The 17,752-nt window shown below is 56.6% G+C and overlaps 1 protein-coding gene across 2 annotated transcripts in view; it reads left to right on the top strand.

The window, feature by feature from the left end:
* CREB3L1 (cAMP responsive element binding protein 3 like 1) overlaps window positions 1-13,043 on the top strand; it is a 34,474-nt gene extending 21,431 nt beyond the window's left edge. Inside the window, exons 3-13 of one of the 2 annotated variants that reach the window (XM_037166260.2) lie at window positions 1,312-1,395; window positions 2,153-2,337; window positions 4,489-4,567; window positions 5,499-5,656; window positions 6,351-6,500; window positions 6,650-6,708; window positions 6,861-6,929; window positions 8,670-8,769; window positions 9,710-9,836; window positions 11,869-12,136; window positions 12,312-13,043. In XM_037166260.2, coding sequence (XP_037022155.1) covers window positions 1,312-1,395; window positions 2,153-2,337; window positions 4,489-4,567; window positions 5,499-5,656; window positions 6,351-6,500; window positions 6,650-6,708; window positions 6,861-6,929; window positions 8,670-8,769; window positions 9,710-9,836; window positions 11,869-12,136; window positions 12,312-12,348 — 1,316 coding nt within the window. In that variant the 3' untranslated portion in view covers window positions 12,349-13,043. The remainder of the gene's footprint in view (window positions 1-1,311; window positions 1,396-2,152; window positions 2,338-4,488; window positions 4,568-5,498; window positions 5,657-6,350; window positions 6,501-6,649; window positions 6,709-6,860; window positions 6,930-8,669; window positions 8,770-9,709; window positions 9,837-11,868; window positions 12,137-12,311) is intronic. The other variant, XM_037166261.2, reaches the window with a different exon arrangement.
* The last annotated feature ends 4,709 nt before the right edge of the window (window positions 13,044-17,752 follow it).

The following is a 17,752-nucleotide window of genomic DNA, read 5'->3' on the forward strand; positions in this document are numbered from 1 at the left end:
GATCGGGGACCCACCTCCCAGCCTCATCAGCCTCACGTCTTCACTGACCAGTGGGAACAGCAGTCGGCATTTCCACAGCACTCTCCAGTTTGCAGAGTACTCCCATGCTAACTACTCATCCGTTTTCCACAACTCATAGGTGAGGTAGGAATCCCATTTATCCTAATCTTGTCTGATGAGGAGGAAAATGAGAATTCAGGAAAGCTGAGTTGTTCTGGTCACGCACAGTAAAATGCACGTAGGACCGCGGCCACCACATTCACCGGCCACAAGGGGGCAGCAAGGGGCACTGGGCGGGGAACCACGCAGGCTTCATTCAGTGCGTGTCTTCTCTCTTCCACCAGCTTCTGTGTGATCCTGGACAAGTCTCTTAACCTCCCTGGGCTTCTGATTCCTCATTTATAAAATAAAGATAGCACGTGGCTCAAGAATACAGACAGAGCTAAAAATATGTAAAGTACCATGCTCAGCGCCCAGCACACAATATATATCAATAATTAGTGGCTATTTTCATTGTGCCTATAAAATCCTATTCATACTGTAGTGGTTTTTATTCCTCTTTCCCCTCAGAGGACAATGGTCTTGAGTGATTTTCTTAATATTCTCATCTATGAAATGGGAAAACAGTAGTGCCTGCCCCACAGGATTTTTGGAAGGAATAAGTGAATTCACGTGTGCGGGGGCTCAGAGCTGGGCTCAGTGTGCAAAGTGTGAACTGCTTCTGAGGGTTTTAGAGGTTCCCTGGGCCAGAGACTGGCCTTTGTACCTGCTCCCGAACCCCATCCCTCAGGGCAGGGACACCTCTTAGGGTTTTAAATGGTTCCAGGACTTGTGGTTGCTGAGGTCTCAGCTTCCCTTCATGCCCTGGCCTCAGCTAAGAGCTCTGAGGTTGCCTGAGTGAGACCTCAGGGAGCGGCCGGGGGGAGAGCGGGGGTGTGGGATGGCCTCCCTCCCAGGGCGGGTTCTCCCCCCACCCCCACATTTCCAGCCCAGCAACTCCTTGGACACCCCCAATCTATTTTTAATTTGTTTGTGGGTCCTTTGCAGGGGGCAGCTTCCCGGAGGCCAGCGGGCTGGCCCTGTAATTTGGGAAGATTGTGGGTGTTCCTGGAGCCCAAGGGCAGCCTGTGGCCCAGAGCTGGGCACTCAGGCTCCCAGCAGGGTGGGGTCTGGCCTTTGAGGTGGGACCAGGCAACCGTTGACCCCTCTCCCCACCCACAGTGGGTCCTGAAGTCCAGGGTCCCCTGTGGCTCTTCCCTTGCAAGCTGGCTTCCCAGGCCCCTGCCTTACCAGTGCTTCTCTGGCTTTCAGGTGCTGGGGCCACCACGAGCTGGGGTGGAGGACTGTGGGCACCCAGCAGGAAAAGGGGTGATGTCTTCCAGCCCTGTGGCCCAGGTGAGGCCAGGAGGTGGATGCTAGATAGGAAGACCTGAGCATCACCCATCGCCCCCACTCCCAAGCCCCCAGTTACCAGGTCCTACGAATTCTCCCTTCTAAATGTCTCCAGTGTGTTCCATCCTCTCCATCTCCGCCCCACCGCCTTTGCTCAGGCCTCACCTTCTCCTTCTAGCGGGACGACTTCAACAGACCCCTACGGTTTCCCCGCCTCCACCCTGCCTGCCCCGGTCTAGCCTCCACACAGAGGCAGAGTGACGGTTTTCCAGCTCTGCAAATCTGAGAGCACACGTAAAACTCTTCAGTGCCACCTCAATGCCTTCAGGACGAAGTCACAGCTCTGAGCGCAGTCACCAAGACAATGCCACCTCTGCTGGCCTCTCTGACCCCATTTCCTTCCCATTCCAACTGCGCTAAAGTGCTTCTGACTCTCACTAGGTGCCCAGCACCGAGCACAGTGCTCAGCAAATGTTTACTGAATAACAATCAGTGTAGCAACTGACCATAGCTACTGTGTATTGAAGGTTTACTTCTGAACAGGCACTTCTACAGATGAGAAAGCTAAGGCTCAGAGAGGTTAAACAACTTGCCTAAGGTCACACAGCCAGTCAGAAGGTGTCCAGGTCTGTTGGCCAAGCCCTGTCTATAAGATGCTGAATGAAGAAGATGCCCCCACTTCTGGCTCCCAGGAGACAGGAGCGGGGCTCAGCCCTGTGCCCCTGGAGTCCCTGAGTCTGTGTCCTGCCCCCTCCCCCAGATGTGGAGCGTGGAGCCTGGGTGCTGGGACACAAGCTGTGCTCCATCATGGTGAAGCAGGAGCAGAGCCCGGAGCTGCCTGTGGACCCTCTGGCCGCCTCCTCAGCCATGGCTGCCACTGCTGCCATGGCCACCACCCCGCTGCTGGGCCTCAGCCCGCTGTCCAGGCTGCCTGTCCCCCACCAGGTGAGCCTGGGGACTGTTCTATAGGGGCTGAGGGTGGGGAAGGGGTGGCGGGTCTCTGTGGGAAGACGTGTCTGAAGGCCTGTGCAGCCCGGGGCTCCTGAAACAGGGAGCAACCTGGCCCTCAGGACTGAGGGACCCCGGCCGCCCCTGCACCGCCTAGACTGAGCACAAAGCACAGCACCCTCCCGGGAAGCTGGCACACTCACTGGGTGTGCAAGAGGCCCACGGGGTGCAGGCAGAGCTGGGCGTCAGGGGCCACGCCCAGAGTCCAGAGATGGAGCTCGCCCTGGCCCCTTGATTTCCTCAAAGCATCAGCATTTTTAAAAAGAAGAAAGACCAAAATGGAAATACAGAATCTTTCAGTTGTTTGATTTCATGAGGTTAATATTTTTAACCCACACTCTCATGCTGCCCCCATGAGAGAGACAGAACATCATTCAGCTGTAGATCCGAGCTGATGTCTCAAGACCCTTCGGAAGATGTGAGGCCCAGAGCGCAGGCCCTGGAGCGGCCCTGCCAGGCTCTCACATGGGCCCGGGGCCCTCCCTCCCTCCCTCAGGTTTCTTCTGTGTAAAATGGGAGCGTGAGCTGCCTGTAAGGAGCTTCCCTCACTGAGTCTACAGTGCAAGAATTATCTTAAATCCCTCCTCTGGACTGGGCTGGCCCTGCCCCCTGCTGGCCATGTGGCTCACCTGATTAGAGTGTGGCCACCAGCTGGCCTGTCAGCCCCTGCCAACCCCTCCGTACCCACCACCGTCCCCAAGGATCCAGGGTTGGCTACGCATGTGGAGGGTCTCCTGTGACCCGACCCAAGACCGGCTCGGCAAGCCCTCGGGCCTCACTGAGGCGGGAAGGGAGGGCAGCACAGCAGCAGCGGCCTGGGCCTTGGAGGCCGGGTACGCGCCTCCGGGAAGGAAATCGGGGCTCAAGAGATTAGGCAACTTGCCCCACCTCACACAGTCCCGAACAAGGGAGCTGCACCCCAGGCTCGGCCACTGGACTCCAAAGCCCTACCGTCACCCCAGAGAGGCCTGCACACCTGAGCGGTGGCACGGGAGCCAGGAGCTGGCATGGTCCGTCCATAGTGAGCCGTGTGACCCCCACAAGTGCCATCACCCTTCTGCATCGCAGTCCCCTCGTGTGATTTGAGGGCTGAAATGGGACGTAGACCAGGGAACCTCCCAGGTCCCTACCAACTTGAACCTTCTGTGATTGTTACTCATCTGCCTAATTTGGGATTCCTTGTCCCACCCACAATGTCATGACCTGCCTGTAGCAGCCGCAGACCCTGAGGGCAGAGACAGTCCTGCGACCCAGCACCCAACACAGTGCCTTCCTCAAAGATAACGCCGCTGGCGTGCGTGTTGGTGGGAAGCCACACGTGTGTCCTGAAACCCTTTCTGAAACAGCAAGGCGGAATATAAAGAGACAGGACTGCATGTTGTTTAAAGTGTGAATCGAATTCTGTCAGTCCCTTGCTTGAAAGCCATTGGGGGCTCCTTGCTGCTTCAAACTTCTTTGCCTGGATTTCACTCCCACCTTGATCTTCTGGTCTTGCTTCCTACTCCGCCACCCCACCACACATCCCTACGTTCTGAGCACCCTGAATTCCTGCAGTTTCCAGATCCAGCCTCTGTGCCTTTGCAGATGCTCTTCCCTATGGTTGGAATGCCTTTCCGCTCACTCACCGCCTGCCCTCTCCTTTATCTACAATATTCCTGTGTATCCCTTGGAACTTAGTTCAAACTTCAGCTGCTCAGGGAGTGTTCTCAGCCACCAGCCCGTTAATGCCTCCTTCCTCTGTGCTTTTGATACCAGTCATTGAACAGCTACAACTACAACGTGGCAAACACCGCTTCTCGTTCTCATGGCAACCCACTCACCAGGGCCTACGTGGCCTTCACAGTCGGTGCAGGGTCAGCCTCTGCTGAGGAGATGGCACTGGCCTCAAAGGCCACAAGAAGCCGCCCTTCTCTGAGCTACGCCATTCGTTTCCCTCAGCTCCCTCCAGGCCCTGCCCAGAACTCCGAGCCTAGTCACTGCCCCTACTGAGCAGGATGGGCCACCAGCCTCCTGGAAGGAGACGGGGTGGCCGGCATGGTGGGAACAGCCCCGGGGCAGCTGATGGAGCTGGACCTGTCTCTTCCTCAGGCCCCAGCAGAGATGACTCAGCTGCCAGTGATCAAAGCAGAGCCCCAGGAGGTGAACCAGTTCCTCAAAGTGACACCAGGTGAGTGTGTCCAGAGAGGGGCTCTTCCCCTCCAGTCTGAGGCAGGCATCCCTGCTACCTTGGTCCAGAACGCCCAGCTCCCTCCACAACCCACCTCTCTCCAGCACATCCTCTCCCCGCTGCTTGCCCCCCTTCCTCCCTCCAGGCCCCTTCTCACCCAACCTCTGACTGTCACCACTACGGTCAATACCCGCTTGCCCTCTTTGCTAATCCCCCATCATTCACTCAGTGAAGTTCACTCTGTTGCCATTCACTCATCTATCCATCTGTCCATCCATCCACCCACCCACCCGTAAATCTGGGCATTCTGTGCAGCCCTGGGGGCTCTCCCTGCAGCTGAGCGCCACCCAGGCCCCCTCCTGACCTCCTGCCCCGTGTCAGACTTCCCGGTGCTGTGGCCACAGAGGGGCAGCACGGAGGGGAGGCTGGCAAGAGCAGTGCCCCAGGCTACTCCACTGAAAGCCCATAGCCTGAAGTCAGAAGTGGAAACCCGGGGTAGTTATGGCTAAACATTTTGGGCTGGAAGGAGGGAAAGGACAGAGGCTGCTCCTGCCAGGCAATGCTGCCCAGGGGCCTGGCTGCAGGCGGACTCCAGTCTCCTCCTGGGGTCGCCCAGCTGGAGGCTCAAAGACCTTGGACCCTGTGAAGTCAGGGATGGGGGAGGGCCTCCAAGAAGTTATTCTCCGTGACAGCTACGCACACCCAGGGTCAGACTCAGAAGAGCCAGACCTCGAGTGTCGGAGATGAGGTGGCACCCAGGAATCAGCTTCTGGGGTGTCAGCTCCCACCTTTCAGACACCAATGGGGGCCTTTGCTGCTGCGGCTGGTCAAGGCCCCAGCAGTCTTGACCACGACGTCAGGGCTGGCTGGGCCCAGGCTCTGCTGAGCCCCGAGGCAGCCCTGCTAACCCGGCTCCCCCGCCTCTCCCCAGAGGACCTGGTGCAGATGCCTCCAACGCCCCCCAGCAGCCATGGAAGTGACAGTGACGGCTCCCAGAGCCCCCGCTCTCTGCCCCCCTCCAGCCCTGTCCGGCCCATGGCCCGCTCCTCCACGGCCATCTCCACCTCTCCCCTCCTCACAGCCCCGCATGTAAGCAGCTGGGGGTGGTTCGGGGGAAATTTTTGGGTACACCCACTCTGGCACACGACCAGTGGGGAAGGACCTGGGGAACCCCATGCCTGACCCCCGCCCCCATCAGAATTCAGGGAGGTGCCTTCCGGAAGACAGTGATGAGAATCTTCTCGCCCTGCCTCACGGGGAGTAGAAAATAGGTAGAGAGGGCCCAGAGGCCTGCCGAACCCACACAGTTGCAGAGCTGGGACTAGAACTTGGCATTCCTGACGCCCAGGGGACGGCCCCAGCTGCCTCTAAGGAGCGCTGCTTGGGGAGTGTGCTCAGGAGGCCCAGAGTCCCCAGGAGACTGGAGCTAGGCCCTGGGCCCCGGGGCGGGTGGGGGGCCTTCCCAGTCAAGACTGTAGGGATGGGAGGGGGCCGCCATTTAGGGGCCCTGGACACATGGGTTTTGAGGCTATGAATTTCAGGGTGGGGTCTAGGAAGCCCCCCAACAGTGCACCAAGTTCCTAATATGCTGGGCTCCCAGCATCACCCTAAGCACTTGATACACGCTGTTGGATTTAATTCAGATCTACCCCTTTTTCTGATGAGGAAACTGAGGCTCAGAGAATTGAGTGCTTTGCCTGGATCACGCACAGAATAAATGGCAGAGTTTGAATTTGAACCCAGGGCTGTCTGGTTCCTAACCATCATGTCCTATTTCCCACAGAAATTACAGGGGACTTCAGGGCCACTGCTCCTGACAGAGGAGGAGAAGCGCACCCTGATTGCTGAGGGCTACCCCATCCCCACGAAACTCCCCCTCACCAAAGCTGAGGAGAAGGCCTTGAAAAGGGTCCGCAGGAAAATCAAGAACAAGGTAAAGCAAGAGCCGATCCCGGCTCTGCCCTGGGGCTTGCCTTGGTGGGTGGGGGCCTTGGTGGGTGGGGGCCTTGGTGGTTGGCGGGGGGCCCCAGGAAGTGGCTATGTGGCCATGGTAACCCCTGTTCGGGGGGCTTCTCCCTCTAGATCTCAGCCCAGGAGAGCCGCCGTAAGAAGAAGGAATACGTGGAGTGTCTAGAAAAAAAGTAAGAGTCCTGGGGGCGTGAGGCCCGGGCCCTGCTCCCCAGCCTGTTCTGCTCTCCCCAGGCCTCTCTCCCCGGGGTTCCAGGGGCAGGACTGAGAGGGCAGCAGCTAATCTGGGGGCCGCCCCTGAGCCTGTGCCTCTTGGCCCCCACAGGGTGGAGACATTCACGTCAGAGAACAACGAACTGTGGAAGAAGGTGGAGACCCTGGAGAATGCCAACAGGTGGGTGCTGCCCCTGCATCCTGCCCTGCCCTGCCTTTTGCAGCCAGTGCCTGGCTCTGGCATGGCTCTGGAGCACAGGCAGGAGAGAGGTGAGGTGACCGAGTTCAGGATGAACCCCAGAAACAAGAACCCTGCAGCTTAGGACCCCCACCTTCTTCATCCACACACAGCTCTGGACACCTGGCAGGGCAGGTGAGAAGCTTTGGTGAGATGGTGCAGAGTGGTGGTTTCAAAGCGTGGCCCTCAGGCCACCAGTGGCAGCCTCCCCCAGAAACTTGTTGGAAATACTTATTCCCCGGCCTCACGCCAGGGCTGCTGAGACAGGAACTCCAGGCAGAGGGCTCAGAAATCTGTTTTAATTAGCCCTCCAGCTAATTCCAAGGCAGCCCAGAGTCCGAACCACTAGCGTAGACACTTGCCACTCGAAGTGAGCTCCTTGGACAAACAGCATCAGTAACACTGGGGGCTTCTAAGAAATGCAGAATCTCAGGACTCTCCCCAGGCTTACCTGAGTCAGAATCTGCATGTTGACAAGATCCTTGGGTGATTCACACGCACAGTGAAGTCTGAGAAGCATTAGTGTAGCCACAGCGCCTGGCATGAAGTAGCTGAAAAAGTCACAGCTCCGGATGCGTATTCTACTCTGCCCTTTTAGACATCGGACCCGGCTTCTTCGTCTAAACGGCGACCGCAGAATTCATGAAAGATTCGATGAGACAGTGCAACTAAAGGGCCCAGCACTGTGCTTGGCATTTAAAGATGCTCAATTCATGTTTTTCTTTATTTATTGTTGTAATTCTGAATTCTTGATAGTGCCCGGCCATGAGTCCACAGTAGGTCTTTAATGATTGTTTGCTGGGATTAATTAAAATAAATAGACAGCGGCTGGTATGTAGCTGGTGCTCAACAGAAGACTCTTTCCTTCTTTCCTTCCTTCTCCCCCAGCTTCTCCAGTGGGATCCAGCTACTCCCCTGATTGGCCTGGGAAATGCCCCAGAGCCAGGAACTCTCACCCCTCTACCTCAGTGGGGCTCAGATTCCTCTCTGCCCCCAAATTTGGTCAGGCTCTTGGAGCTATTTCGCCACCTGCTGTGCATTATGGGCACTGCAACTCCCTCCATCTGGTGGGGGGGAGGAAGGAGACGATTAAAAGCTTGCTCATGGAGCATAGGCTGAGTACCTCCTGTGTGTGCCCACCGGAGACCATGGCAGGTGGGACCCAGTCCTTATTCAGGGAGCCCACAGTGAGCTGAGGAGACTGACACGGAAAGCCATAAATAAAGGAAGTGTTACAGGTGCTGTGACAAATGCAAAAACAGCAACAAAATTAACAGAAATGGTAGCTGCCATGTATTGGACACTCGCTATGTGCCAGACAGACACGTCCTTCTCTGCTCAGGCTATTGTGGGCAGAAAGGAGGAAGGTCAATTTAGCTGTGGCTTCTGGGGGCAAGAAAAAGGTGACCCCAGTCCAGGCGGGACAGGCCTTCCTCCAGCCCCCGCCCCCCCGGCTTTGGCCAGGAGCATCACAGGGTGTCCCGAGCTCCCACTGGGTGGCCCCAGGTTCTGAGCCACACCACAGAGGAGCCAAGCGGGGGGCGTCCTTATCTGTCTTGATTCAATGGGCACCTGGTGTGGAAGCCAAGTCGGCAGCCAGCCCAGGTGCTGCCCTGGAAAGCTCCAGGAGGCAGAGGTGCCTGCTGGGTCAGAGCCGCCAGGTGACCACTGTGCCCTCCTCAGGACCCTGCTGCAGCAGCTGCAGAAACTCCAGACTCTGGTCACCAACAAGATCTCCAGACCTTACAAGATGGCTGCCACCCAGACCGGGACCTGCCTCATGGTAGGTGTCCCCCAGGGCCTGCGGCCCAGGGCCGCAGGAGGACACGTTGTCCCCAGGCTGGCTTTCTAGGGCGGTGGGCAGACCTTTGAAGGATGGGCAATATTTGGGGCAATGCCACTGGGGTACACCATCCTAGTGCCTAGTGGCCTGGCTCCAGCAAATCCTGGCCTCTTGCACCAAGCCCAAGGAACCTTCTAGAACATGGCCTTCTCTGACCGGGTTCTAACAGAGTGTGCTGGGGAGTGACTCACGTGAACCCAGCTAGGGAATGGCAGGGCAAGTCCTTTGAGGGGCTGCTTCCACTCTCTGTGGGGCGAAAGGCTTGGGCAGACACAGGGATATATGGACTTGGTTCTTTCTGCAATAAATGGTGGAGAGAAAGCCAACCAAAGCTCTGAAAACACAAGAATGCCCAGGGCGTGACTCAGGCCTCTGCTAGTCCCTCTTCTACGCTCTCCTGGAAATGTCTGGCCTGTGTACTCCCTGGGCCCTCAGACGTCCCACCTACGCTGCTGGGGGCCGAGCCGTGTGTGGGCAGGGGTTAGATGGGCCTTGTGACTCTTAGCTCCCCCTGCAGAGAATCTGGTGTGATGCTGTGTCCCTCCCTTGTCCCGGCCCCAACCCCCCCCCACAACTCCCCCTTTCTTCCTTAACCGATTCCTCCCTCCTGTAGGTAATAAGGCCCCTTCTCTCTTCTGGCCAGCACTGCCTGTGGTGGCCTCCCTACAAGGGTCCGAGGTGGCTGGAGCAGCCTCCCCCCCCTTCCCCAGAGAGGGTGGGATACCCCGCATCTAGTGAGTGGTTGGCTCTGGGAGCTGCTTTCTTACAAAAATACTGTACCTTTTGCACCCACTGGTTTTGAGGGAGGAGGCTTGGGAGAGGCCAGGGTTGCAGCCCCTCCCTACCTGGGATCTGACTGCCAGTCTCCCCCCACTACCAGGTGGCAGTCCTGTGCTTCGTTCTGGTGCTCGGCTCCCTCGTGCCCTGCCTCCCCGAGTTCTCCTCTGGCTCCCAGACTGTGAAGGAAGATCCCGTGGCCACTGACAGCGTCTACGCAGCCAGTCAGAGTGAGTGCCCTGACCCAGGCAGAAGCCAGACCCAAGGGAGGAGCCAACTTCTGGGGTGGCCTTATCTCATTCTACCTGCTCATTTTGCAGATGGGGAAACTGAGGCTCAAGAAGCATCTATTTTATTTGTGGAATTGGGGCTACAGGGCAGATCCCCTGAGTCCCAGCCCTCCCAGAAGTGGCCAGGGGATAGTTGAGGGGACAACAGGAATGTTCCTACCTTCGCCCCCATGTGTTATGGTGCCAGCGGTTATGGGGCCTCTGCTAAGCGCCATCTGTATTTCCCAAGTGGGACAGCAAGTTAGTTTCAGCTCAAAAGTCAGTTCCAACAAGATGGTGGTGGCTGCCTGAAGCACTTGCCGAGAAGGAGGCTAAGGCACCACTCAGGACGAATAGGAGGGAGTGCCAGAGGCCCCTGCTGACATCTGCCGTGGGCAGCAGAGGGGGCAGCGGTGGTGTGGGCTCAGACAGTTACCCTCCCATGGGGGACCGTGAGGGACAGTGGTTGAGAGCATGCACCTCAGAGTCTGTCGTACCTGCCTCTGCCACTCGCTAACTGCATGACCTTGGGCCTGTGTGTAAGCTCTCTAGGCTTCCATCCCTTCATCTGGAGATGGGAGTTACGGTCCTGCACGTACTGAGCGTGGGCACCATAAAGATTCGATGACATGGTGTGCACAAGCTCTCAAGACATGTACACCACGCGGTGGCAAGGGGAGATCGTCCAGGGCACAGCAGCAGTAGTGTGGATTTCCAGAGGCAGAAGATACTGTGGGTGGCCCTGCAGAGGAACTTCCCAACGATGCTTCCTCATCTGGCAGGGCAGGAGGAAGGAACCAGGGGGCCAACAGAGAGCTAGGGGATGGGGGGAGTGAGTTTCCAGTAGAACTGCTGCAGGGAGGGTGACCCGGGCCTGCAGGGCCGCAAGGGGAGGAAGCGGCTGGCCGGCTGGCCAGTTGGCCGGTTGGCCGGTTGGCTGAGGGGATTGTTAGGGGAAGAGGAGGCGGGGAGTGAGAACCCGTCCCTGGGCGCGTGCAGCCTGAGAAGAAGAGAACAGGACAGTGACTAAGGGGATGCAAGGTCTTGAGAACCACGTTTTTCCGAGGCCAGGGAGGCCCTTGTGTATTTGACATAGAAGAAGACTGAGCAGAGGAGGGAATGAAGTCGGGGGCAGGGGTGTCAGTGTTGACGAACGAAGCCAGAGTCCGAGGAGACCGGAGGAGGCCAGAGGAGGAATGAGCCCCTCTCGTGAGCGCAGTGGTTACAGACCCAGTGTCCACACAGCGGGGGGTAGGGGATGCTTTGGGAGCAGGCTGGCCTACAGAGCTGGTGCACGGCACGGTTCCAGGGGGCACCCTTCGCATTGGTTGGGCTGTGTGAGCCTGAAGGGTGGTGGTGGGTCCTGGTGTGTTTGCCTCTTAGCTCAGCTCGAACTAGCCTGGGGCAGCGAACCTGATAACCTGGAACCTCCATGGCCTGTTCTGTGAAGCGGGGCCAACATTATCTGGCTCCTGAGTTCCTGTGAGATGTCAATTTTGATATGGGCCAAAGAGCTTTGCACAATGTGGGGGTTTTCTTTCCCTTCATTTCCCTGAAGGGTACTCTAGGGCCCAGAATGGAGAAGAGATTTATCCAAGGTCTCACAGAAATTAAGTGTTAGAAGTAGGATTCAAACCCAGCTCTCCAATGCCCCAGCCCGGTAGGTACCCTCTGTTTAGAAAGATCTACCTTTTCTGAGTGCTTACAAAACACAGTTTCAATCGCTTCCTCTGTATTATCTCATTTAAAGCTCAGATCCACATGAAGTTCGTCCTAGTATTCCTATTTTACAGGTGAACAAACTTAGGCTCAGGAAGGTTAAAGCAAAGGCGTGACTCGCCTGCGGTCACACAGCTCAGCATTGTTAGGGCCGGATTCACATCCAGGCCTTTACCACTCCAAGGCTCGTGTCTGTAACGACCAGGCCACGACTGTGGCTGGGACGGGCAGGGAGCCTGTTGGCACCCGGCCTCACCCCAAGCTCCCTCTCCAGTGCCCTCCCGAAGCCTCCTGTTCTACGATGAGGGGACAGGCTCTTGGGAGGATGGCCGCAGCGCCCTGCTGCCTGTGGAGCCCCCGGATGGCTGGGAAATCAAGCCCGGGGGGCCAGCGGAGCAGCGACCCCAAGACCACCTACAGCATGACCACCTGGACAGCACCCACGAGACCACAAAGTACCTGAGCGAGGCCTGGCCAAAAGACGTCGGCGGAAACGGCAGCAGCCCCAACTTCTCCCACCCCAAGGAGTGGTTCCACGAGAGGTGGGTGGGTGGCCCCTTCGCTTGCTGGGGTCCCAGACTCCGCCTGCCTTCTGCCCACCCCTGGTGCCCGCGTCAGCCACACCTTCCCAAGGCCCTGTCCCTCCTGTCCCTCCTGTGGAGTGGTGAGAAGGTCCTCACTGGGCAGAGTCACCTCTGGTTGTTCTTCTCTCTGCAGGGATCTGGGCCCAAACACCACCATCAAGCTCGCCTAGGCCATGTCAGACCCAGGACCAGGACGTACCCCCAGCACCCCGACGAGGGGTCGTCTTGCTCACTAACCCGGATCCGGCTCGTACCCCTGCCCCTGGAGTCCCACCTCAGGAGTGGTGGGGACTCAGAAAGGGTTCCACTTCTCCCCAGCCCTTCTTCGCCCCAGATCTTGACTGGGGGCCTTGCCCCCCCCATTTGGACTGTTCCCTTGGGCCAACCACTCCGGTCTCAGCCTCCCTCCCACAACCATCCGTCCTCAGACAAACCACTCACTGGGCTGCCCCCTCCTCTCTCATTCTGACCAACACGACCACTGCCCTCCCTGCCCCCCGGTCCCCCACAGACGTACACATCAACACACCGACACACACAGACGCCCCCTCACCCCCACTGTACAGAGACCAAGAACAGAAATTGTTTGTAAATAATGAACCTTATTTTTTATTATTGCCCATCCCCTAAGATATTGTATTTTACAAGTCTCCCTCCTACCTTTGCCCCTCCCTCATTTTATATTTTATGAAGTTAGTGCGGGCTTTGCTGTTCCCTGGCCAGGAAGAGGGTCCCCTCCCCACACACCTCACCTGGCCTCCCCCTGCCGCTGCCCAAGCCACTGGGCCTTTTTAATTGCCAAATTGCTTCATCTATCTGCTCGGCATATGCTTTAAGAAGGCAAAAGTTAAAAAAAAAAAAAGATTCAGCATCAATTCCTGGCTCTGTGTCCTGCTTCATTGCCGGGAGGGGTGGGTAGGACTGAGGAATGGGGGACCGAGAAGGCAAACTCTGACGAGGTTGACCGGGGGATGGCGTGTTGGGAAGGCCACGTCTACTGGGTTCCCTCTTCCAGCCAGACGCAGAATTCAAACTAGAAGGTCAAAGAATTCTGTTGCAGTCGCCCTGCCGCCAGGGACCAGCCATGCCCGCTGCTGAGCAGAGAAGCAGAGAGGCGTACCAGCCACCAAGCTGGCCTTGAGAGATGGAAAGTGCCAGTGTGGGGGCCTCCCGTGGGCCAGGCACTGGGCCAGGCACCCTGCGTGCAGTTCCTGCATGGGCTCCTTTAAGACCCGCCATGTGCTTCCTTCTTGTATTCTGTGCCTCTGTGGGATTCTAGGCGCAGACTTCTGGGTCAGAAGAGCTGCGTTTGCCTCCTGAAGCTTCCACCTGCTCACGGTGTGGTTAGGCGTGCTCCTAGCTTGGCCTCCACGATTCCTGCCCTTGGCATGCACGCCCTGTTTCATCCCCGTCCCTAGAGTGTGGAGGGGACTTGTGACTAGGAGGGAATGTCCTTCCTGTGATTAGAGGACCTCTTTTGGCAAAAGTAAAGAGCTTTTGCGATTTAAGATCCCAAATCAGTTGGTTCATCAAAAGAGAGATCAACCTGGTGGGCCTGACTTAATCAGGTGAAAGCCCCCCCAAAGGACAGGGCTGTTTCAGAAGAAAGGGGCTCCTGCTGGCCTTGCAGAAGCAAACAGCCATGCTGTGGACTCCATGGAGACAGGCCACCTCCAGGAGCTGCCAGCACCTGAACAAGCTTGGAAGAGGACCCTACATGCAGATGAGACCCCAGCCCAGCCAACGGCTGGGCTGCAGCCTCGGGACAGCCTGAGCCCAGCACCCAGCCCCCAGGCTCCAAGCCCTGGAACCTGAGATCACTCATGGGCCGTTTTTCATTGTCACGTTTGTGGTAACTTGTTATGCAGCAGCGGAAACTAAGACGCTGTAACCTGAAACTCTCTGGGCCCCCCATTTCTCCATCTGTAAAATGAGGATAAACTCACACCCAACAGATGAGGCCGTGGTGAGGACTCAGCAAGGTAAATTATAAAAGGTGCTCGCTGAGAACGGGGCCCAGCACGCAGTGACCCCGAGAAAGACGAGTTGTGTGTGCAGAGGCAGTATCAGTGCAGTGTGCTCAGGGCTGGGCAGGAGCGCTGTCCCCGCGCAGCAGAGGGTGCCTCTTCCACACCTGAGCAGAGGAAGGGCTTCCTGGAGGAGGGGACAAGCAGGACTAGGGGGAGGAGGCGGGAGAGAGGAGACGAACATTCCTGAAGGAGGGAACAGCCTGGGCAAAGGCCTCCATGGTGAGAGAGAGCAAGTAAACGTCAAGGAAAGTCCAACAGTTCAGAGCAGCCTGAAGGTAAGAGGGCAAGGACGCGGTGCTGAGCCTGGATGGTGCTCAGGGGTCAGATCCGGAGGGGCCTCGAGCCCTTGCTGAGGCATTTGGACTTTAACATGAGAGCACGATACTTCCACACTCAGAGGCGGGGGCACGGTGGGGGCACGGTGCCCACGCCAGCCGTCCACCAGAGGAAAAGCTGGACAGAACCAGACTGAATTACAGAACCTCAGAACTGGCCATTAGGCCTCATCCTCTATTCCACTTCCTTCCGCATCTTGACCACTTGATGGGGACTTCATCGCCCGTGGCTGGACATCAGTTTTAACTGCTAGAACATGCAGGCCATCATAGCAAGGCCATTAAAGGCTGGGTTCTCTGGGCCCAAGCTGCTGCTATTATTATTACTATTATCATTATTATTGTCACTAACAATAATTTTTCACACTCATCCTTTCCAATTGATTCATTGATTCTATGAGTCATTTAACAAACTTCCCTAAAAGGACCCAGCCTGGTGGAGGCTGGGAGTAAACCAGCCGTCAGGGCCAGCGGCTGGAGGGATGTATAGGATGTGAAGGGGACGCAAGAGGACATCATGGAATTCAGACTTGATGGGTCAGGTAGGCCACTCAGTGGAGCTGGTCCAGTAGAGAAAAGATAAGAGTGTTGGGGTTGGAGAGAATGTCAAGTGCAAAAGCATAGAGCTGTGAAAAGCTGGGCCAGGACTGCAGTGAGGCAAGTGGGTGCCAAAGGTGTGAAAGCTAAGGAAGCACTTATACAGCCCCGAGAATGAGCACCTCCTTCAACTAGACCCCCAGTTTGCTCCGCCTTGCTCTGACCCTGATGAAAAGTATGGCCCTTTCTAGCCCTGGCCGGTGTGGCTCAGTGGATTGAGTGCAGGCTTCGAACCAAAGGGTTGCCAATTCGATTCCCAGTCAGGGCACATGCCTGGGTTGCAGGCCAGGTCCCCACTGTGGGGCATGTAAGAAGTAACCACACATCGATGTTTCTCTCCCTCTCTCTCCTTCCCTTCCTCTCTCTCTAAAAATAAACAAACAAACTCTTCTTTAAAAAGAAAGAAAAGTATGGCCTTTTCTAAAGAAAGAACACTTTATCCCAAAAGTGATGGGGAACCACTGAATGTTCGTGAGCTGGGGAGTGAAATGATCAGATTTTCCTGTGCTGGGCTCTGCAGGGAGTATAGTAAGGATGAGACGGATTCTGGAAGTAATTAGAAGGAACCGTCAACAGGCTTTGACATCAGATTGAACTGGCTGTGGGCGCAAGAGACGGGGTGGAGGCTGGGATGACCTTTAGTGTCTGACTTGAAGGCCTGCGTTCACCAAGACAGGGAGGGATGCAGGAGGAAGAGCAGGTTTGGAGAGAAGAATTCCCTTGCACCTGAGTCACCTGTGGAATGTTCACATTACCACGTAAGTCTAGGGCTTGGGAAAAAGTGATCCCAGGCAGAGGGCAGGAAATTGTCAGCATCCGGGCAGTAGGTTAAAGCCTTGGGCCTGCATGCAGGGAAGAGCGAGGGAGGAGAAGTGCGGGGCAGATGGGCACGGAGAGAGGCTGGAGGAAGAGGTGTGACCAGGAAGGCTGAGAAGGAATGGTCGGTCGGAGAGGAGGGGGGGGGCGGAAACTGATGGAGGAGAGCGTCCGGGGGCCATCCGAGGGGCCGGGAAAGATAAGAAAGCAGAGTCCCTTCTCTTTGACAAGGAGAAGGTCACCAGTGACCTTGATTGGAGCCCTTCTGGGAAGAGCTGGGACAGAAGAGAGAAGTGAGAACAGGAAGAACTGACATGAAAATGGGAGGACGGGGTGGGGGGTAGGTGAGCTCTTTCGGGGTGCTTGGCTGTGAAGGAACAGAGAATGGTGACTAGAGGGGATGTGAAAAGGGCAGTTTGGTGCTGTTCTCTTAGATGGGAAAGAGTTGACCGTGGTTATTTCTAGAAAATGCAGAGCCAGCAGAGGTAAGATGACGGATGAGGGGCGCGGAGAAGGGAACCAGGAAGTGGCTGGTGAGGCCCATCTTGGACCTGAAAGGTACTCTGTGAGTGAAGGGTGTGGGGAGACAGGAAAATGAGGGAGCTCCTTCCCCGTGGCTGTGGAGGCTGAGAAGGGGCGATGGGGAGGGTTGGTGGGGGAGGTGAAATGGGGGACAGGGGAGAATTTGAAATGGTTACTGAGAGGAATGGTAAAGGAAGCTGACTTCTGGTGGGACCCCTCACCACTCACTCATTCATTCATTCACCTAACAAGTATTTAAGGGGCGTCCTTCATGTGTGTGGAGATGGCACTTGGCTGACATCAGAGCACAGACAAGACCGGCTGCTGATGTGAAAGGGCTTGAAATCTATCCACTTATTCTCCCGTTCTCCCATTATGGGCTGATTCCATGTACCAGGCACTGTCCCAGGAAGAAGTGGACATTTTTACAGATGAAGAGAATGGGGTTCAGATAGATGAAATGACTCAACCAAGGTCATGCAGCAAATGAGTGGCAGAGTTGGTCATTGAACACAGGTCTGGTTGGCTTCGGAGCTCATGCTGTGCCTCCAGCTGCCCAACTCTCATCCCAGACCCCTTTCCTCTCTCCCCCAGGTGCCCTGCCCCCCCCAGCCCAGGTTTTTATTCTTAAACCTAATCCAAGAATGTGGGGTCTTCCTTATGCAACTATTCCAGAGAGCCCGAAATTTGGTGAGTGGGTCAGTGCGCTCATCTGCGATCCGCACCTTCTGCGGGTCCATCCGAGGCAGCCTTCCCCGCCTTATGCAAGGTCAGCCCACTCACACAAACTGCCTTGTTACACTCCATCTCCTCAGGGCTGTGTGTCACTGCCATTGAAGGGCAATGTCCCCAGTGCATCCACAGTAATAGAGCTACAGCCTCCTCACTCTATTGTCAGCCCTGGCAGTCAGCTTTGTCACACCTGTGATGGCTTTCACAGTGACATTCATTCTGCTCAGATTGCCACAACAAACCCTTTGTTACACCTGGAAACCAGAAGCTCTGGAAGCCGGGAGACTAGCTGTGGGCAAGGTCTGGAGCTGGGATGGGCCAGGGCAAGGTTCCAATTCCAGAGGCCAAACTGGCCTATCTGATGTTGGTAAAAGGTGCCCCTTGGGTCACGGGGAGGTGGGGCGACAGGCGGTGATGAGCCCTGATGTCTGTACTGCCCTTTGGCATATGACTTTGGCTAGTTACCTGACCTTGTGAAGCCTCAGTGTCCTCGCCTGGAAAATAGTGCCCACCCTCATAACACTGCCACGACGGGTAACTGA

Source organism: Artibeus jamaicensis, unplaced genomic scaffold, assembly GCF_021234435.1.
Source record: "Artibeus jamaicensis isolate MK-2021 breed Jamaican fruit bat unplaced genomic scaffold, CSHL_Jam_final contig_797, whole genome shotgun sequence".
Taxonomy (NCBI): Eukaryota; Metazoa; Chordata; class Mammalia; order Chiroptera; family Phyllostomidae; genus Artibeus; species Artibeus jamaicensis.